The sequence below is a fragment of the Silurus meridionalis genome, chromosome 19, assembly GCF_014805685.1.
Source record: "Silurus meridionalis isolate SWU-2019-XX chromosome 19, ASM1480568v1, whole genome shotgun sequence".
Classification (NCBI taxonomy): Eukaryota; Metazoa; Chordata; class Actinopteri; order Siluriformes; family Siluridae; genus Silurus; species Silurus meridionalis.
In genome coordinates this window covers 7,841,786-7,865,252 of record NC_060902.1, presented here as the reverse complement: position 1 = coordinate 7,865,252, position 23,467 = coordinate 7,841,786, and the positions used below count along the sequence as shown (strand labels likewise).

The 23,467-nt window shown below is 36.8% G+C and overlaps 2 protein-coding genes across 5 annotated transcripts in view; one reads left to right on the top strand and one right to left on the bottom strand.

Moving 5' to 3' along the window:
• The window catches only part of LOC124402555, a 129,190-nt gene that overhangs the window by 62,994 nt on the left and 42,729 nt on the right, over window positions 1-23,467 (top strand). The window lies entirely within an intron of this gene.
• gdf11 (growth differentiation factor 11) overlaps window positions 6,132-23,467 on the bottom strand; it is a 21,710-nt gene continuing 4,374 nt past the window's right edge. The window contains exons 2-3 of the mRNA XM_046875659.1: window positions 7,859-8,232; window positions 6,132-6,686 (exon numbers count right to left, since the gene is read on the bottom strand). Coding sequence (XP_046731615.1) covers window positions 6,306-6,686; window positions 7,859-8,232 — 755 coding nt within the window. The 3' untranslated portion in view covers window positions 6,132-6,305. The remainder of the gene's footprint in view (window positions 6,687-7,858; window positions 8,233-23,467) is intronic.

The window sequence follows — 23,467 nt, the reverse complement described above, 5'->3', positions numbered from 1 at the left end:
AGTACCTTTGTATTGCGAAGATGGAAATTGAGATCTGAGGCAGAGGGCCTACGGGTGTGCGATTTGACGAAATGTAAAAAGTTGGCATTTTGATATGGTCATTTTCTCGTGACAGAGCCATAGCGCCACTTACCAGTGAGCTGCATCTATCTGCTTCCTACATTGTTAAATCATTGTTGATAAATATTGTAAGAAATCATTAATATGATCAGTGTCGCCACATAGATGAATATCATTAATTATTAATAATAACATATAATTAAAGGTAAATGAGCAAATTTGTTATTTCAGAAGTGTGTATCAAACTGGTAGCCCTCAGATTTAAAAACTTTGGTGACCCCTGCTCTAACAGACTGATTTAAAATAAACACCAGAAAGACTCTCATGTATGTGTTTTTACTTGCTGGATATTTTTACTAAAATCCATTTTAACAATTTGATTTTATCTTCGCATTAATTCACTTTGAGGCACTGACCAGATATTAATTCGTCAGAATTGCAGCAGTTGATCTACTGCGTTTCACTTTGGATAACATTTGTTTCTGATCATACAGCTGTACCTTTTTTTTTTTCTGAATTTTTTTCTGAATTTTTCTCCCAGTGTAGGTTAATTGCAAAGGCCAGTGGAAATCCATTCATTGCTTTTCAAATAGTATTGTCTTTCTTTTCTACATCCATTAAAACTCAAATGTGCACCTACTGGCAGTGATTGCAAACATTGTGTCACTTTATAGGCCAAAGGTGGGAGGCTCTGCTTCATTTGCATCCATAAGAGGCCCATTTGTTCTTTAAATCCCCTAAATTAGGTTGATGAGAGGCCCTGCTATCAGGTGATGCTAATTGGGTCATGCTGCACCCCATATGTGAGGCAAACAAAGCACGTCCATGGCTGGACTCCGTCACCAGCCTTCTGCTTCCACTTTGCGTTGTTAGCCCTGAGAATGAACCCTTTTCTTTGGTAATAGATCAAGAAGACGTTTGCTATGGCAAGAAACCGTTATTTGCAAGCAGTTAATATACATTATATGTTCTTCTCTGTGTCAATTATTTAGCAGTTTTTCCCCTGAGGTGTGCATGGCAATAGGCAGGTCTGGAGATGTCTTCTGTTTGCATCCTGTGTGAGAGTGTCAGTCAGTATTAGTGATCTGTGGTCATGGATATTCAGTTAGTAAAGGCACATAACACTTTTTTAGGCTAAATAAATGATTTATTGTAGAAAAAGAGACCAAACGAACAAAACCGAAGAAACCAAGTATTCATTTGCACAGATTTCAGCCTACAAATTTATAATTCGTTCATCTACATAGCTTTAAAAAATAAAAAGTGGATGAGACAGCAAAGGAAAAGAAAAACATTTCTTCAAAGCAGAGAACGTGTTTGGAGAAAGAGATGAGATGCTGAATGCTTATTTACACTGAGAACATCCACGCTCATTTATTTATGCAGAAGGGTCCATAGTTTTCCAGTCCTTATAATCCACAGATGGAGATTAGTCTCAAATGATCATGTGCATTACAGTCTCCACATCGACTCCACTGCTTTATCTCTGCTACACAGGAAGTGCCTATACTTCAGTTCAATTCATTTTTATTTGCATAGCACTTTTAACAACTGACATTGTCTCAAAGCAGCTTTACAGGGAACTTCATGTGATGTAAAGGTAATAATCATGGTTTATTGGGACCGTGTGTTTCATTACTTCATGAATTGTTCAGATTTGAATTGGAATTTTTTTTTTTTTAAAGTAGGTTTTGTGCCTGTATGGGCAACAAAATTATGGAAAATAACGACAGAAAATTCAGCCAAAAATGAAATGTCTCTCACAAATCCTGGAGACTTATTAAGCTAACAAGTACGTCTGTTTAAAGTGTCCCAAGTCAATACAGACATTGTATCTGACAGTAATTGTATTTGTCCTTAAATGTTGCCAAAAACTTCTAGAATAGGCCTGATACATAATATACAGGTCAACTTGGAATTGTTTCAGCTGCAACACTTCTGAAATACAACGTCCTCTTTAAAGCTGTCTTTAGAGACTGGGTTAATGATTATTGGGAGAAAAATCTCTCTTTTGAATAATGATCCAAAAGAACAATGCTACAAATCAATGAAATATTGTATTCTTTAGCACATTTTATGTATTTACCTGGTCAATACTGCAGTAATGTTCATCATTTACAGCAAATGACCAAATTTGAGTAGCCAGATCTTTACATCCAATTCAGTAAAAGGTAATTCCAGTAATATCCCAACATCTATGTAGGCTTGGTGTGAAGTCTGTCAGTTTAGCATGGCTGCATGTGTGCTAATCTGTAGATCATAAAGGACCCATCATGTACTGCATTCTGCTTATTTCGCTATTCCAACAATGAGTGTCTGCTGCCACCTGCTGCCACCTAGCACACAATATTGCATTTATTTATAGATATCATTTCGAATCAACAAATTAAATTTCCTTTAGGGAAAACACACCTTTATATATTTGCACCTGCATCTATTTGTGTTTATTAATTGTACATCACATTTAAACCAACGTGATTACATCGAGGCAGAATCCAATCCATAAACAGAGTTGAGCAGTGGTTGAGGGGTTTGTTTTACTGGCAGTCAGTGGGATTTGAACTTTCATTTGCCGACTCCAAACCGCTGGTCTCGAACAGTTTGCTGATCTCCTTGTTATAATTGTTTTGACAATTGTCAATGTTAAAATGCAATCCATCCAACGTTTGCCCATTCCAAATAAGCTTAAGATGTACAGAGAGAGAGAGAGAGAGAGAGAGAGAGAGAGAGAGAGAGCGCTTCAGAATTTTTTTTTATCATCCTGCACCCATAAATAGTCCAAGCAGGAAAATTGTCCATTTGTTCAGTAAAGTTTGTTTTGTTGGAAAGAAATAATGACAAGTCTCCGCTTTAGAAGATGGGGAAAAAAAGATCATCAAAAAAGCATAAAGGTGAAGAAAAATATGATGAATAGTCGCTGTATATCCACTCCATAAACTCAGACTTCTTTTTTTTTTTAACTGTTATAGTCCATGTACAAGCTCTTGTGCTTGGAAAGGTATAATACAAATACAGACATGACTTCTCTTGCCATTCCCATAGTGCAAAATTTATAGTTGGTAAGGTAGAGTGCCCAGAAAGGTTCTTTTGTACCCCTTTAAAAAAAAATTATATACATATATTATTTATATATAACGTCAGAAGGCGTCTCCTTTATCCAACAGCATAGTGCTTTCGTTTCCAACAGAGCAATATTCTTATTTGCTTAGACATCTAGTGAGGATGAGACTTCGTAATCTTTTTTTTTCTTTTCCTTTTAAGCACTTCAGTTCATCATACCATTAAGGATTAGTAAGGAGTAATAATGGAGTGATATGTCATGAAACAAAAGGTCAATAAATGAATTTTTTTTTCATGAAATGTACAATGTGCCACATGCTGAATTTTAATCAAGCGTAACCCAGCAACTGTGAGTATGGTGGGGTGGGGTGGGGTGCGGTGGGGTGGGGATGGAGGGGGTCTGATCTGATCAGATGTGCTGATAATGATATGTTGCGATAAATATCACTTTTAGTATCAGTATATAAGACAATTCCTCAATATCAGGCAGTTATTGTCGCATGGAAATGTCGTATCAGCACATGCCTACATCTTATATCCGAAAAAAATTACTTGAGCTTTGTCTAAAGGCTAAAACTGATACAGAGTCTACAAAAAGGAACAGCCATAATATGAATGTAAAAGTATGCCATACAGTATTTTATTAATAATAAGAATTCTGGAATAATAAAAATCTCCTTTCAATTTGTATATTTAGGACTAGTTGTGTTTAACCAGTGTGAGCTGATGCTCTAAAGGTCAGGCTTTGTGTATGTGTGTGGGTGTGTGTATGTGTGTGTGAGTCAGTGTTGTGGTCGTAATTTGATTGCCAGGCAAACCCCTTTTCCTGTCCTCATTGACGAGTCTTGAAAAACCCCTTTCTCTTCTTGTTTCTTTTTGTCTTTTACAAGATGACGAGTAAAAAGGAGATCAAAGTGGCCATGAAAGGGAGCCTGGATTCTTGGGAATGTCGCACTGGGGTGCTAGCTGCATTTGCGGTGTGTGGTGGGGGGTCTGCTTTAGCATGTATATCTACTGTAGGGCTCTTTTGGCATACTTTTTTTGCTTCTCTAATGTACTATGTTTTGGGATGAAATAAAGTGTAGATAGGGGATTTGTTTTTGTTTTTTTATCTCTCTGGCTACAAAAAAAAAACGTTAAGAAGAGAAGTTTACATTATCAGTTTCCTACTGTAAGTATTGGGACAGTGAAGTCAATATTTATCAGCCTCTTTGGATTAAAGATATGACAAAATACATTTTTTTTAAAAGGTTATCTTCATTTTAAAATGAAGCTTCCTGTTTCGCTCCACCTGTGCTTGTACTATTAATTAGGTTGCTTAGGTAGGCAACATTTTCTTGGCAGCATTTGTGCCCTTGAGATAAAATCTGTCCCGTTTAGAAGCAGCATAAGGACACCTGCCTTGAAATGAAGACAGCAAGTATCCTTCTGTACAAGGGCAAGTCTGTGATGTTGTTGTTTTTTTGAATATACTGCAAATATAGAACATTTGCAAATGTGTAGTGTATACATACATATATATATATATATATATATATATATATATATATATATATATATAAAGGGGCGTAACAGTACATGTATAAGTACCGAAACTCTTTGGTACAGGGCTTTCGTTTCGGAATCTTTTTTACGTGCGGAACATACTTATTGTCTGAGTTCCCTCAGGAACGTATTAAATAGCAGACCGCAAGTTTGTTTAGTTTCTGCCTCGCACTCATTTTTTACAATTATTAATAAATTTGAAAACATGCACAACAATGCCAGGGGTATAACAAAATATAAAAAAATGTATATAAATATATAAATATTTAATTGTATTTAATCCATTTAATTTGTGCAAATATAATCAATTACTCAATTTAATTATCATTATTTAACCAAGCAGGCATTTTATTTAAAATTGTTTTTAAAATGTAAACTGTTTAAATGTTGATCACAAATGTTAATAATAATAAATTGCATTAATACAAAATGACAAGCTATTTATGTTTTGCATTTCTTCCCCCTAATCGTACCAAAATTGTACCGAAACTTGAGTTAAGTACCGGACTGTTAATTTTGTGTACATTACACCCCTTATGTACATATATATATATATATATATATATATATATATATATATATATATATATATATATATATACACACACACACACACACACACACACACACACAGTAATCCCCGTTTATCACGGTGGTTATGTTCCAAAACTGCGATAAAAGGGCCACCCCAAAAATGCAATTTTATATATACTGTACTGTACTGTATTAACATTTTACTTCATTTTATAATCAATAATAATAATCAAAAAATATCAATTATATTTGTTATTATTTCAACATAAAACTCCATAAAAACAATTTCCTATAAGTTCTTAGGTCTATCGTGAGAGGAAAATAGCTAAACAAATTATTTATGTGGGAAATGCAATTCCACGAGATTCTAACTGCAGTTAAGTGGGGGATTACTGTATGTATGTATGTATGTATATATATATATATATATATATATATATATATATATATATATATATATATATATATATATATATATATATATATATATATATGTTTAATATTTATTTAGTATATTTAAAATAAGGTTAGGCAGCCATTGTAGTTTAATATGAGCGCATACTTACTTCGATTAGATGTGTTGAAACTGAATATTCTCGTTTGTAGAAATTAACAGCAAGAAACAGCATTGACTTCACTGTCACAGTATTTACAGAGGGCATTGCATGATCCCTATTTAGTGTTGGGTTTTTGCCTTTTTGGTAAGACAGACTGAACAGGCTTATAAACTGGCTTAAACACTTTGGAGCCAATTTAAAAAATATCTATCTTACAGCTATTAAACAGTTAAACACAAACACTTAAAATCAAAACCAGGAGCAACAAACATTTAAAAAAAAAAAAAACAGAAAAGGAATAAATAAATGTCTCACTCTTCTCTCACCAGCCCGTCTGCAAACTTCCAAATTGTTCACAGAAATCTCTGCCCCTCGGCTTCAGGTTTTTTTTTTTTTTTAACCATGAATTATTCTGTTATTAGCTGACTACAGTAACAAGTTAAGTTTGACCTCCTTGATCTTTGTGTCGCTTTTCCAGGACGTAGGAAGAAAGCAAACCAGGAGACACTTGAACAGTCATGAGCAGACAAAATGAGCCACCGTTTGTGTCTAAGAGCAGCCGCAGCGATCCACCACCATGCCGGGAATCTTTCCGTGGATGATCTGCTGTTTGTCGTTGAAATAAAGCATATTTATGGGGGACATTTTGGTGGGTGTACAGCAGGGTCCGGCTGAGCCTCTGGGATTAGCATGCTGCACCAAATGGGTGTGTGGGTACTTCTGCATGAACATGTACTCACACTGGCCTGAACAGTAGTTAGCCTTGTAGCGTTTAGGAGCAATGATCCAATCCCATCCAAATGCCTCAAAATCCACTGTGAGTGGGTAGCGGCAGCAGCGAGATTCGGTCGAGTGCTCATCGCAGTCCAGGCCGAGATTGCGACGCGAACGCTTTGTCGTCTCGAGAACCTTCACCTCCAGGAACGGCTGCTGGAAATGAGGGGGAGGGAAGTAGGAGGGTGAAACAGTGAGAGACTGAAGATTGTTTTAATTCTGCTCTACTCCATTATAGTAATCAGACGATAATAGCTGGATATTAGTCAAAATATGTTTTCAATATTTGTTCAATAACGTTTACCTAAAAAGAGATATCAACCATAGTTGGAAATTGCCAAATATTTGGTTCTATTTATATTTAACAGAATGCAACACCTGACTGCATTAAGGAACCAAAAAAGTTGAAAATGAGGGACTGCTTTTCTCTAATATTCTGTATTCTATCTATATTCTATAAAGTTGTACAATAGCTATAAATGGGTAGCTAGATTTTATAAAATTACCAATCATTTTATGCAAATGCTTGTAAATTTCACTACCATTACCAGCTGCTTGATGTACGAATTTTATCAGTCTAAAAGTTAGTTTCCATAAAATGGCGCTCTAGTTTTCTCCATTGTTAACTTCTTGCATGGGTCGTTTTCTGTAAATTCTGATGTGTTAGTAGTTGTCAAACCTTGAAAAACTGAAAACTGCAGGCTATATGTGACCTTTGGCTTCCTGTTTTTGTCCTAACCTTGGCATGTACGCACCTAGTGATTCTTGAGAGATTGTGTAGCCGGTGTCTTCACAATTTCATTGTTCTCAATAAAGCACTGATCTCATCTTGTGGCCATGCAGCTGGACACAAGCATGAGTTCAGCAAGAAGGGGAACAAACCACAAGGCCACTGAGGTCAAATCCTGTCAGCTTGCACTCTGCTTTCTTTGTTGGATAAAGAGAAAAGAGAGGTCCAGGGGGAGTTTCATTCTTTCTCTGTTTTTTATGTTGTTTTTGTAGTCTTGCTAAAGAGTCTCTGATCTTTCTTCCATGCTTTTAAAAACAGCTTGCTGTCCAAAGGGTTGGGTTGTTACTTACTTTTTGAAAACTTGACTTGGCTTTTGAGGTCCAACAATGGGCATACTTGCCAAGGTTTCTGTTTTACCAGGGCTTCTGGTTTATTTTAACTCCTGCCATGCTTTATGACTTCCAGTATTAAGAAGATTATGAATAACCAATGTAAAAAAAATCTTGAACATAACAACAATAATAATAATAAAAAGAATGATAATAATAATAATAATAATAATAATAAAAATAAAACTAGCAGGTCTAAGGGTCCTTACCAGCCCTTCTTCTCCAGGCCTTAGTGAGGTCACAGCAAGGTCGTTGCCACTTTCATCAAAGGCATTTATGTCAATGCCCCAATTTGTGTGTGGCTGCTTGAACCAGTTCTGCAGAACATGTTTAAAGTCAATGCTCTGCCAGTAGCCTGAACGTGAATTGAGTTCGATCTTGAGTGAGCGGATGCGGATGTGGCGGCTGCCCTGATCGGTCACAGGTTTAAGACGCAGGATCTGCAGGTAAACAGTAGAGGTTTGTTGCAGCGGTCGCAGATAAACCCACAGCTGGGCTTTCAGCACTTTAGTGAACATTAACTTGGGACTGAACTTGAAGAAACAGCAGTTTGGTTTTCCATCCACCTGGACAATTGGCTCCGCTGTGTAAAGAGAAAAACAACAGGTTAGTGAACATGCTTATTTAGCCTCATGACCAGCTTCAAACAAGAAATCTGAGCAGCTTATGTCAATTATATTGTCAAATATACTGTAATATTGCCAGTTGTTTAGGCTTTGGTGCATGAAGATACTGACTTAAGTTTCTTCAGAACCTTGGACAGTGGCTTTTGAATGACATGCTTTTTTAGATGCTTCTTAGGTAACTGGCTTTCAAATTAAAGCAATTCGTAGACAAGCACACTATCCATTTATGTTTTGGGAAAAATGCTCCTGCTGTAATGACTAAATTTTCAATATTTCCAAGAATGGGCAATTTTCATTTGAAAGTCCTCTTTTGACTGCAACCTTATAGGAATTGCATCGATTTCACAAGGTGTTGGAAACATAACACCTCAACATAACTGCATCAAATAATTACTGCTGATATGTCAGCTGCACATTTATGATGCATGTTCACAGAATCAGTTTGCGAAAGAAATCAACTTTCATTAGGGAGGAAACTGTCCTGTTGCAGTCTGCTTGTGCCTAATGTAGCATCAGATTCCTGTTCTTAGCTCACGTCTTCAAAATATTATCTGTTCTGTATTGAGATGCTTTTCTGCTCACCAAAGAGTGGTTACTTTATTTACTGTAAAATCACATTTCCCTCATTAGGATTTTGTGAACTGATCTGAATCTGTATGATTGTATGTCTTGTATTGCACATTGATGTATGGATAACAGCATAAACAGTTCATGAATTAGCAGGTGCACAGGTTTTCCTTATAAAAGAAAATTGGTTGGTTATTGTATGCTCTGGAAACCTCCAAATGTACCAGTTTTCAACAGCTTATTTTACCATTGTAAAAAAACAAACATATGTGCAAGATCAGACTACAACCTGTAAAATCCTAAAAATGAAAGAGCAGGATTGTTGGTTTTGGTGGCTCTGTATGAGAGGAATTTTGCTGAAGCATGATACAAACAAATTCAAATTTTTTTCTAAATTATCTTCTTCATCCTATGACAAAACATTTCTTTCTTTATCAGGATAACCCTGTAAGGATGAAGATGAAAATATGTTATGGCCCTAAGGTTCAACAGATTTTAACCTAAATGTAACACCTATGGATATTTAAACAGCATTCTTCATCCACCTTCATTAAAACAGCAATTGAGGGAAGAATCTTTTGGAAGAATGACTCTACTACAGCTCCATAGGACTGAAGCGGTTCTGGGGCTTTTCCTTATAATGACTTTTTTTAGACAATTTTACAACTAAAATTTTTATTAATTGTTACCTTACATTGTAATTAATTGAGATGTTAAGCTATGTCTGTTTCTTCATTCATCCATATTCAAACCCCAAAACTTCTCCCAGAAACACCAATTAAAATGCCAGTCTATCAAAGGGCATTATGATCACATGCACTTTTGTTCACATGTGGGGCGTTGTTAATAAACTTAACAAACCCACAAAAAAGCTATACAACATGAGCACTGCAGTTTCACCCAGGCCAAAAGAAAAGTATTTGGTTTATAGAATATACCCTGTTCTGTACATCTGTTGCTTAGACATGACTTAAATCAGAAATATACTGTGTCTATTTAAAAGAAAATCTGTGAAACAATTTAGCATTAACCAGAACAATACATTTGAGTTCCTCATTATATTTGCATAATAGAGAATAAAAATTAATAAGTACTTATAATTTTACAAAAATAACCTGTAAATATGTTGGGTTTATGTGGTGGGTTCCCTATGAGAAAGAAATTCTGTCACAGTTAAGAGCAGCATGAAGCCGAAGTACAAGTATAAATGGTTTTTAGATTCAAAACGAGCTAATAGCCATATGTTTTCATTTCCTACAAGGAAAAGTGTGACTCCATTTTACATAAACTAAGGGGAGCTGTCAATCAAGCCCCAATCTGTGGTTGCTTTGGCAACTGACGAGGGCTTCCAGTGGCAGAAGGTCACAGAGAGACCTCGGTCCAGTTAAGAAATGAGATTAAGGGTCAGCACTGGGAGCCTTTTACATCCCCACTGGTGCAGGGAGGGGTCATGTGTAATAGCCAAATTAAGTTTGAAGGTCAAGGTCAGCTCTACAGCACTGAATGGTAGTATCTTTTTTCCTGTTTTCCTCATTGTAAAACACACATTTAAATACAAAGTTGCTGGAGTTCTGAATCCACAGTTGGTGGTAATCAAATTATATTGCGTTTATTCAGTGGCATAAACGTTACAGTATTCATTATGTTTGTGAGTGGAAAGTTTATGTGGAGCCAAACAAGTTTGAGCAGGAAGATCATCAAGCTTGGACAAGCTGCTGGTCTACTCATTAGTGAGTGCAAATTTTGACAATATGACAGTGTTCCTCTCATGAGATTTGGCATGGCTATGGCAATTAACATTGGAGTTACTGTATACCGGAAATAAAAGAAAGAGAGATCCAGCACTTGGCCTGGATTTATTGTAATTTTCAGTGTCAACATTTTCATGTGTAGAAAAAGTACATCTAAGGTCTCATATGATGTATATAAATATGTTTATAGTAAATTATAAGACTAAACTATACATTTGCATGTGATAAAAAAAAAAAAAACTGTTTGCTAAAAATGTAGTTATACACCCACAACAAGTCATGACCTTTTGTCCATGTTTACACTGTGCCACACAGAAACATCACAACAACATCTGAGGCTACAAGAGCCCATTATTTTGTTGCTAGATTAGCTTTAGTCATTTCATTCCAATACTACAGAAACAAACATAGACACCAAATATGCACTGCATAGACTAAAGTTTGTGTACACCAGAGCATAAGATTGGTATGTGAACATCTTCTCATCCTCCATTTAGTCCACAATTGTGAACATTGATAACTTTTGTTAATTGATAACCTCCACTCTTTTGGTAAGATGTTCCACTAGATATTGGAGTGTGCTTGTAGAGATTTGTGCTCATTCAGCCACAAGTGTGTTAGTAAAGTCAGGTACTGATGTAGATGAGGTGAGGAGGACTGGGATGATATGACTCAATCCTAACATATACTTTACACAGCATAAATAATAAACAGTACATTGAATCCTGCGGTGCCCTCACCCTCTTTTACTTTTTTGCATCTTTCTACTTAAACTGTACTGATGAGCTGGTTGGACTTCAAGCAAATTTAATTTCCATTCAGTCTTATTGCTTTTGATTTCAAACAGAAAAGCATAATTTTTTCCACCATACCTTAAATCATTGTAGATTACATTTCAGGTCGCATTTCATAATGTTGCCAAATGAAAAAATCTGTCAACGTAAACAAGCTAGAATTATATATTTACTCTACAAATAAATGGCAATAAGAAACTAAACAATTTTACAGCAAACGATTAAAGATTTTACAGCACACATAAGGTGAAGCAGCATTTACTGTTAAAATCCAAATTAATATTTACAGTTCAACCAGAGTTGGTATGGAGTAGAGAAAAAGTAGAGCTTAAAATGTAACAGTTGAAGTGCAAAATGCTCACCAGGGCAACTCTATGATATAACCAGTGCCTTTTAATAAAAAGTGTTAATTAGCTTATCGGGCAGATTTCACTATTTCAAATCTGTGTTTTGAATGCCAACATGTCAAGCTGCTTCTGCTATACGAGTTTCTCTCCATTCAAGCAGATTGAAGCCTGGTACTGTATAGCTGAAAATAGTAAGACCCGGAGCATTTCCCAGATGGCATGTGATGCCTCTGATGGCCATGCAACCTGCTCTACACAATTATATTACTGTTTCTGTACTATATTTTCTGCCCAACATCTCGCCTGCCTACCTAAACAAACTCACCAGTTTAAAATTTTTTTTTCTTTTTTATACTACATTATACACTATAATGCTCCAGATAATGAAATAATTCTGTTTCTCAAATAAAAACATCCTGCTTCTCAGCTGATCAGTTATATACAGAATAAATAAAAACATTAAAATATATAAATAATGATTCTGGTAGAAATAATGATATTAATTAAACAGTTTGTACATTGTCTCCATATTGTCTTTTGTATTATTTTAACACTTAAGTATAAGTCCAGTCATTTCAAAATCTGGGGCAAATATTACAAACCCGATTCCTAAAAAGTTGGGACACTGTACAAATCTCATAAACTTATATTTTATTTACAATAGAACATAGATAACATATCAAATGTTGACAGTGAGACGTTTTGAAATGTCATGCCAAATATTGGCTCATTTTTTTATTTCATGAGAGCTACACATTCCCAAAAAGTTGGGACAGGTAGCAATAAGAGGCCGGAAAAGTTACATGTACATATAAGGAACAGCTGGAGGACCAATTTACAACTTATTAGGTCAATTGGCAACATGATTGGGTATAAAAAGAGCCTCTCATAGTGGCAATATAGAAATATGAGAATGTAACAGCAATATCAGACAGAAGTTTTTTAGAGAAATTTGCTAAGAGTTTGAAGTTATCATCATCTACAGTTCATAATATCATCCAAAGATTCAGAGAATCTGGAACAATCTCTGTGCGTAAGGGTCAAGGCCGGAAAACCATACTGGATGCCCGTGATCTTCGGGCCCTTAGACGGCACTGCATCACATACAGGAATGCTACTGTAATGGAAATCACAACATGGGCTCAGGAATACTTCCAAAAAACATTGTCGGTGACTGCAATCCACCGAGCCATTCGTTGTTGCCGACTAAAACTCTATAGGTCAAAAAAGAAGCCATATCTAAACATGATCCAGAAGCGCAGGCGTTTTCTCTGGGCCAAGGCTCATTTCAAATGGACTGTGGCAAAGTGGAAAACTGTGCTGTCGTCAGACGAATCAAAATTTGAAATTCTTTTTGGAAAACTGGGACGCCATGTCATCCGGACTAAAGAGGATAAGGACAACCCAAGTTGTTATCAGTGCTCAGTTCAGAAGCCTGCATCTCTGATGGTATGGGGTTGCATGAGTGCGTGTGGCATGGGCAGCTTTCACATCTGGAAAGGCACCATCAATGCTGAAAGGTATATCCAAGTTATAGAACAACATATGCTCCCATCGAGACGTCGTTTCTTTCAGGGAAGACCTTGCATTTTCCAACATGACAATGCCAGACCACACACTGCATCAATTTCAACATCATAGCTGTGTAGAAGAAGGATCCGGGTACTGAAATGGCCAGCCTGCAGTCCAGATCTTTCACCCATAGAAAACATTTGCCGCATTGTAAAGAGGAAGATGCGACAAAGAAGACCTAAGACAGTTAAGTAACTAGAAGCCTGTATTAGACAAGAATGGGACAACATTCCTATTCCTAAACTTGAGCAACTTGTCTCCTCAGTCCCCAGACGTTTGCAGACTGTTATAAAAAAAAAAGAGGGGATGCCACACAGTGGTAAACATGGCCTTGTCCCAACTTTGTGTTGATGACATGAAATTTAAAATCAACTTCCATTTGATATGTCATCCATGTTGTATTCTGAATAAAATATTGAAATTTGAAACTTCCACATCATTGCATTCCGTATTTATTCACAATTTGTACAATTTCCTAACTTTTTTGGAATCGGATTTGTACATGTATGAAACAATTGTATGAACCGATTTCTTTATACTCTGAACCTGCAGTAAACGATACACTAAACCACATCCCAATTTCCCCTCAGCTATTTTCTTCCATTCTTAATTCAGATCCTTAATGTACTTCTGCAAGGACAAAGCTGAACTTAACAGCAATCAGTGTCAGGTATTGACTCCAATGATTAGGCTTATGTGACTAATCACACAACACACATACGCACACACACACACACACGCACACACACACACACACACACAATTTTACTGCTTAACCCTATTAAAATGGTCCAATTTTTTATTGTTTCAGATTGTTTCAGAAAGACTAAAAACAGAAATGTTAACTTTTTATTGTTTATGTACAAATTTTAGCTTGACGTAAGAAATGTAAGATGATAACATGGGTTATAACGTAAAATTTCATTGTAAGACATATGTAGCTGATGCCAATGGTATCAGTAATGGGGTATAAAAACCAAAGAGGGGATATTTGAATTAATCAAATTCAGTTCTCAGGGGAGAAATATCGAACGGACTACGGGGAAAAACAGATTACAGAGTGGGGGTGGGGATTAGAAGAAAACTCACTGCTATTCTATTCTTTTTTCTTTTAACACGACTTCATTATTTCTATACTTTCAAGAACGTTACACATCAGTTGCTCCAACTGAAACTTGTTACAGATATGCTAATATGTAAAATATGTGTCATGTTGCATGTGATTGTAGAGCCAGCTGGCATCCACTCAACAGATTTCAATTGAATGGTGCATCTGGTTTCTGATACACTCTGTATTTTTAATTGTAGTGTACATATAATGTTTCAGACTATAACAACTTTCTTTGTAAAATGTTGTAGCCGTATCAATGTGTTTATCTTTTTTAATTTAGTCATAAAGTTTTTGATCCACAATGTCTCTAAATCTCTAAGTTATACTTTAAAAAAATCTCAATTTATCTTTATTTGTCAATATTTCGTTTCCAAGTGTCTTTACATTTCCCATGCGAACGTTTGGGTTAAAGCTGAAGTTTGTATCTGACTGGATCTTTTGCTCCCCACCAAAAAAAATAGAAGCGTAAATGAAAACGGTCATCTGTTTTTTTGGGGGGTGGGGGGGTGGACGGTGGACAGGACAGAAGCCTATAATGCTTTAGCCTGCTTCCTTCTCTCCCCCCAAAAAGGGGGCGGGATTCGATTTGCATATATATCTATATTTTCTTAATGGGAAATGCAAATGTGGTATTTTGAGGGAAGTGTGTGTTAAAAAGAATGAATGTGACTCTAGGGGATCCCTATGCACCTCTGGAAATTAATCATTCTGACACGTTAACGACTCCTCTAATAAGACAGGGGCCCAGCAGCACTCACCCAGGCCCTGCACACTCTTTGTTCGGCCCTCGGGTCCCAGGAGAAATGGACGAGGTGAGTGGGGGAGGAGGACAGAGGCGAAGGAGGTTGGGGGATTCTCCTTCTCTAACATTAGGGACCTCTCATTTTCAGGAGGTCGAGATTGACGCAGACATTACATCCACATGTGTCAAGATTTAGGAGGCTTTAGCTACAGTTGAGGCTGGAGGTATGATGATGGTACAATAGTATCAGCTTATCATAGCAAAATGAACCGATTCAGTTACATTTTTAAAAATGAAGAAATAAGTGCCTGCTAGTTACTGCCAATGCACACAGTAGTCTTTGAAAAACCAAGCCATGTAATAATACTGCACTGTTCTGTGTTTGATGACATTCCATAGAGTGTTTTTCATTTTAATTGCATGCTGAGATATAAAATCTTAGAAAAGTCTTGAAATTAGTGAAAAAGATGACAGGCTGTTGCTTAAGCTCATTTATAGTTCCAAAAAAAAAAAAAAATAATAATAATAAAATAAAATAAAAGATGGCTAATATTCGAGTCAAAATCAGATCACATACATACATTTTTGCTTGCTTGATCTTTGCTTGCAGAAAACAAACAAATAGTTCAGCAAATGTCTTGTGACTGTTGAGTTAGCATTTATCAGAACAATGTGACAGTCCTTCTAACAGCTTAGGTATTAGTCCTATGATGTGATGTTACATACTTTACTCGCATCATTATGTATACCATTACATTGAAAGGTAGATAGATAGATAGATAGATAGATAGATAGATAGATAGATAGATAGATAGATAGATAGATAGATAGATAGATAGATAGATAGATAGATAGATCAATTTAATATCACATATGCTATACTACTATATACGTTTGGGAAAAATGTGTCTGATAAGAGCTCCTGAGTTGGTGTAAATGTACTTTTATGCATACTCACTAACGTAGACTATTATAATTATCATACCATGCTCAAGAGGTGCTTTATCGCAATTGATTTATCATGTTATCATAAGCTTTTGTGTTTATTTTTAAGTGCTTTTTGGCTTCTGAGTATGAGGAAAATCATTACACCTTTTGTAAATCTACTGGGAATATTAGTTCAGTTCAGCTTACAAAACTTTAGTAAATGACCAATAAAGAGGCCAACCGTGAAGATTTAGTACAAGCATGCACATGGACACACTTATCCACTTTAACACGTTTAAACACAGTGGGGTTTCCACTAGGCTCTGGAAAACATGGAACAAGTTTTCACATACACACGATGCAAATAGAGTGAACTGACACATGTTCAGTTTGATTTTTCAGTGCGATTTGTAGTTCCTCCTTTATTCATAAATAAATTTCAGTTAATGAACAATCACATCCTAACATTGCGTTTCTTGACAAGTAGCAAAGTGTCGAAACCTCTGTAACTAAATTAATTAATGCCTTTTTGTGTGGAACTCCATGGTAAGTATGGTATTATTAAACATAAGTCTATAGAAGCATTTAAATTTACAGAAGCAGTTAAAATATCAGTTTTATATCATGACATTTGAACTATTATGTAAGACCTTCCAACTCCCAACACATATTAGCATAAAAACATATTAGCTTTTAAGAATCTTTGGCTTTGTCACCCTTTTTGTTTTTAATCATTTCAGCAGTTTTTACTAAACTGTGGCCAGTCACTTGTTTTACAGATTAATTTGATATGTTTGTACAGTAAAAAATTCATCGTAACATCTTAATGTGTGTGTGTGTGTGTGTGTGTGTGTGTGTGTGTGTGTGTGTGTGTGATAGACGTGCCCTGAGATAAACTGACTCGTATTTTGAGATAGGATCCGGATCTTCCACTGAGCCTTTTCTAAAAAATTCACAATTAATTTGTCCTTTTCATTTAAACAACAAAATAAAAATCCGTAACACAGCACGTGGTGAGGCATGCAGTCCTGACCTTTCTGTTCTCTCTCCCATCTTCCCTTATGTTAATTTAAAAAAACATAATATTACAATAATAATCTATTCCTATCAGTACTCTGAGCCTGGTTAAAGATGAAGACTCTGAGAAGGTTAAAGGCTTTGCTTAAAGGCCCAATTCTAACTCTCAGTTTTAGGGTTTGAACCCCTCTCACTAGCACAGAAGCTGAGAACTGAGATTCCACTGCCCCCTAATAACTACTAAAGCTTTCGAAGCAGCAAACTCATTTCTCAATACATTCTCAAGCCGCTCAGTTGTTCTTAACAGCAGTGGCCTTGGATTTCATCCAAATGTGCTTTTGGCAACGGACAACTCGGCATTGCTAATGAACTCCATGGCCAACATTAAACGGAAAAGGAAGCGTGTGTGTTAGCGGCTCATCCTCTTTGTGAGAAGCCACTCTCTGAACACTTAAAATGCTTATAAATTTTTCATACGTATGATGCCGAAGTCCTTTCCGGCTCATCAGTGCCCTTAATGGCCAGTATGATTCAGCTGTTCTTCTCGCGATCGTCGTTTTTTTAAAGAACGCATGAATGGCAGCAACAAGCTTGTCGATTATTATTGGATTCCTCCCTTCATCCCGCCCTCTTTTCGACAAAGTGCTTAATTAGTCGAGAGCGCTGAGTAATTATTTCCTTTATTAGTGAGCACAGACATCTGTTTTGGCTCTTTAACTCGGCCCTATAAAAGCAGCCCCCCGATAAAAACGTCCATGCTCTCGGTCCCTTTAGGACAGATCGCTTGTTGCTCCACGTGGCATTATAGAGCTGAGCTGCTGCTTTCACACATGCCAATAGGTGTAACTAAAATACCCCCCTACACCAGCCAAAGTGTCCTGATTGAGATTTTTCTATTGAGATAGAATCCCACCAGAATGTGCTACATTTAAACTGCCAACCTTTTTTTTTTTTTTTCATCAACTTCAGCAGGTTAATGGAATTGATTGTTTCCCACCATGCATAAAACTGTGATCAACTTAAATTAGAACATTTCTGAAAAAGAAAAATTGGGAAAAAAAAAACACCATTAGTGAAAGAATACTCTCTCCTGTTTTACTCAAAATCACAGGCACACAGCAGGTAAGCGGTTCTGTCAGCCACATAAATCCACTACTGAGCTCAAAGTAGACAGAAAGTCTAGTTACAAACCTAGCCTATTTTTTTAAATAAAGATTTTAACCAAATGCATCAAGCAACAGCAATCCGAACACTATATTAAAAAGTATTCATCACTAATTATGTCTGAGATCTGCAGCACTGGGGCCAATATTAAAGCTTCACTATCTACATTCATATAAAATGAAGAGCAAATAAAGAATTTACACTTGGAAAAAAAATTCTTTTTGAGCTACAGTACATGGCAATGGTTTCATTCAAAGTGACAAGAGTGAGATAATGCTCTCTAAGACGTAACCATAGCAACTCCTGTATAATGATAGCATATTGTTATGTGGGCAGTAAGTTTGCTATTTGCATATATATTATTCAGTTATGAAGAATTGTACATGCATTGAGTGTCAAAAACATTTAATGATTCATTAATAAATTAATAACTCGTAGTTTTCTGTACCTCATACATTTTATATATATATATATATATATATATATATATATATATATATATATATATATATTGTCCTATATGGTACACATGATAACACTTAGCATTTATTTTGTGTTAAAACATGTTCCAGAAGTGATGCATGAATTTATAACATGGTTGCCGGGCATCTTTGACAGTCAAAAACCAAATAGAGTCAAAATGGCTTAAATTAAACTCGCAATTGAACCAAACACATAAATTCATGGTGTACAATAACTATTTTTCTTGCTAGGTTCATGTTCATTTTCATTATTCAGCTTCAACATGAACTCTAAAATCCCCTGGAGAAATGGGTCAAAACTAAAATCCAGACTCTCACACATACAGAACGCCTTGCTGTCAGTATCTGTGTGTGTGTGTGAGTGAGGTGTTGGACTTTATAGGTTATGTTCAATTATCCATTTGCTTGGTGTATTTTGCGATGCATGTTAGGGGTTAAAAAAAAGCCTAGCGTGGGAAGCAAAGGGAACAAGAGGGAGGAAAGAGCGAGATTCCTGAGAGCCCTGGCGAAATTTTGCCTCGGGTATTAATGGACTTTGGGCTCTTTGAAAGTTTATTAGCCATAAAATTGACAGCGTGTTGTGCTAGCTCAACAGCCCCACTGTCCTCAGTCTTTATTCCTGCTCAAACAAAACAGGCAGATGACACAAAAGGCTCCGCACACGTTTGCTCGACAACCTACCACCACCACCACCACCACCCACTCCCCCTTTTCCTTTCCTATGGACGGGAATAATTGAAAACGATCTCAGATGCAGGTGTTACCATCCGACGCGTACGTAGGTTTATTCACTAACTCCTCACACACTTCTACCCGCTGACTTTAAGGACAGTCGGACTGCCGGGTTGTCTTTTCTGCACTCGACCTATTAACGTTTATGGTTCCTGCACCTTCAGGAAATGACCCTTTTATAGGGTCAACACTATAAAAGACTTGTGGCTCTTGTTTTTTAAGGTGGGAGTGGTTGGTGGGTGGATGTTGGAAGAGAGTTGGTGTGTGTGTGTGTGTGTGTGTGTGTGTGTGTGTGTGTTTGACATCTTAAGTGTTCGTTCTTTCGTGGAGGGGGGTTGTCGTGTTGTTTAATCTACTACCAGCTCTCTTTTCGTGGCCAAAGAAAAAGACCTGAAGAGGTTAATTGGCTCCTCGTCCGATATATCACATTGCTGTGAACTCTGTGACCCTTCTTGTCAATAGGGGGCTTTTTCTCCAGTGACTCAGTGAATGTATTAGTTCTTCTTTCTGTGCATGTGTGTGTGTGTGTGTGTGTGTGTGTGTGTGTGTGTGTGTGTGTGTGTGTGTGTGTATGGTTGCCCCAATTTGACCATTTGGACAATGGTAGCTAAATATTCTGAGCCAGAAAGCTATGTTTTGATATGGTACATTTAATTTTCTTGCTTTTTTGCCCTGATATCTGAGCTGAGATTTTGCAGTGATCGGAAAAAATGGGGATACAAAAAAAAGTTGCATAGTTTAGGCATATGCTCACATATGTAAATTTAGACTTCAAATCAGACTTTTTGAATCCGTTTTCCTCTTTTCAACTTTAAAACCTCATCAAAAACTATATAACCCAATACATACTGAACAATGTCTTTTTTTTGTCATGATTTTTAACATTGATTTATCTGCTATTACATTCTAAATTCACATGACACCTTCCATGAAGCAAGGAATCAGAAGGATTCTGTACATTTAGCTAAGAGAAACTGATCTTGGACAAAATGAATGAGAGCAACTGACGGAGAAGAAGGAGGGGCGACAAATAATCAACAAACGCTCTTGAAAAAGCTGGCGGTTGTTAGAGAGGGACATTGATGAGGGAGGAAGGCCTGGTTTAAATATGTAGACAGGTGACAAATGAGGGTTCCAAGGGGTCAGCAACCCTGCTCTGGTCTCACACATGCAATGAACCACATGCATGCAGAGTAAAACTCTCTCTCTCTCTCTCTCTCTCACTCACACACACACACACACACACACACACACACACACACACACACACACACACACACAAGTACTGAAATGACACGCAGTGATGACTCTAAGATCTACGCCTGAGATGCACAAGTGGCTAAAAGCAGGTGCACACTGCACTCTTTTGTCATAAAGCTTTCTGTAGCATTAGTCGTACTTAATACACTCGAGCACTACACAACACTAATCAATCAGCATCAAGGGCTGAACAGAGCAGGTCAACTTGATTTTGACACCTATGACCTGTTTTGTGTTATTGCATACAGCAGAGTGTTTAAAGAGGGACAAAAAAAATCAGGATTGCACCTTAATGAAAAATGTAGGGAATAGCGTGTAAAATGATGCTAGAACAATGTTATGGCAATGAACTGTCACTAATCCAGGTATCATCATCTTTTAAAATAGTCATAAACTCATCATCATTTGATTCAAGCATCAGTAAAAGTAGCGTGCAAGCAGGCAAACTGTAAATCATCAAATGTAATCCTCATTAGAAAAAATATTTCCTTTATTGATTACCAGTACTATAACATTGCGACAGAAATCTACAAACTATGAAAACTGTACTTATGATAATCACTTCAGAGTCAGGCCATGAGGCAGTCTCCTATTTTTTTTTTTTTAAGTATATAGATAAGTTAGGATGTATCTGAAAATGTGATATAATGCAAATACACTGTTAAAACTCAGGACAATATAGGATGACTCCAGAAGTCTAAACATAACCAGTTTTAAGTCAAGATCAAGACCGCACCCTTTTCCTCTCCATAAAAACACTTTATTCACATTATGTTGGCGAAACCAAAAAGATTGTGTGAACATATTGTATATAGTGTATATGTTAAATTTATGCCCCATGCAATCATTCTTTTCGAATAATTTTAAACTTATGCACAGGGAACGTAGTGAACGTAGTAAATGCAAATGCATCCATGCAATCAATAAGTGCTTAATCTGTGCACATGTGAGCGTGTATGTGTGTTATATGACTGGGGAACATAAACCAGCTGAACCCTATAAATAACTTGAACCGTTTTTGAGCATTAATGCCTCCGAGAGGAAAATCTCATGCGGGGACGGATGAACATTTGAAGTTCTCGCTCTCTTTATCTGCAAAACAGAGAGGCGTTTCGGTCGTCCTGTGGGATGCGCTCATGACGCCACAGGCGAGAGCGTTGCGCTCCTTTGTGCAGCACGTGGAAATAAAGGGGGAATGACAGAGCGAGCGGGAGAGGTGGGAGAAGAGAAGAGATGGAGGAACGAAGAGGAGATAAAAAAAATGAAAGAGCAGGGGAGAGAGAGCGGAAAGGGAATGTCAAGAAAAGATAAAAAAAGAGAAGGCAGGTGGCAGGGATGATAGAGGATGAAAAAGTGGTGCAAACAGATGGCACAAGCAAATAGAAATATTTTAAAACGATAAGAAGAGCGGAAGTTAATTACATAATCGTGTGAGCATATGTCAGCATCAAGCTTAAAATGTGCCAGCGATCATAACTGCTGAAGTTGCAAACCTCTCTTTCACCAAAGAAACTAGAGAGAATTTCAAACACTACTCTCTCCACACTGCAAAGATTTCTTTCTTGTGGGCGTGATGGGTTTATTTATAGAGAGTTCACTGGGTTTATGCTCAACACAAGCACATATTATGGAGTTATTGATGACATAGTTAACTGAGCAGCCCCCCCAACCCCCTTTCCCTCCAATTTGACCACCTGGCAATTTCCATCCACTAGCTAACCCTCCCATATCATATGATCGCTACCAGCCGGGGAAGTTAAGGCTTATATGTGCCTCCTCGTTGAAAATCTTTTTGAACTGCTGCATCACAGGGCAGCATAATACACTTGGAGAAAAGCGCTATCTGTCCTTATCTGCATACAGAAGCAAACAGATGGTTGACCTGAGTTGCTGTGATTGACAGCAAAGACAGAGAAATGCCATCTCTCCCACACACAGAGACCAGCCAGTTTTGCTCCCTTGGCTCCTGATAATAGGGCAAACGCTTTTTTTTGTTGTGCCAGAGAGAGAAATTAAGAGAGCTAGGCAAATGTCTGATTCTTTAATGTCTTGCCTTGCCTTGCCTAATGTGACATATATTATAGAGCTTTTGATTTCTCAAATATAATTGGCCTGTTTATACAGATTAAGGTTATTCAACAAAGAAAATCTGTCTTTTCCCCCATGCAAAAGCCTTCAGAACAACTGACTTTGAATATCTCATTAAGAAAACTCATGAGGTTGTAAGGCCATGACTTTATAGCTGCTGATATTTTCACTCCCTAACATTTAATGTGACTTTAAATAGAATATGTATGTGTCTTTCTAGTATAAATTAAAAAAGTATTAATCTTTGGCAAATTGCTGTAAAATAGTGTAATAAACACTTTAACTTTGCTTTATTCACAACACAATTTATCATATATGATAAATAACTTGTTCGGGGGTCTATGTGGGGTTTTCATGGGAAACATTTTAGGTGTTGTTCAGAAAAAATACATAAATACAACTACATCCTTTGTAATCATACTCAGGGTGCAATGTTACACTATAAAGCTAATAGTCTATGGACCACCACGCTATGCCACAAACCTGAAAGCAAACAATTCTATAGAATGTTTTGTCTGCTGCAGAATTATAATTTTCCCTTTATTGGAACTAAGAAACTCCAACCTGTTCCAGCATGACAAAGGCCCTGTTCACAAAGCAAGCTCCTTAAAGACATGGTTTGCCAAGGTTGGAGTGGA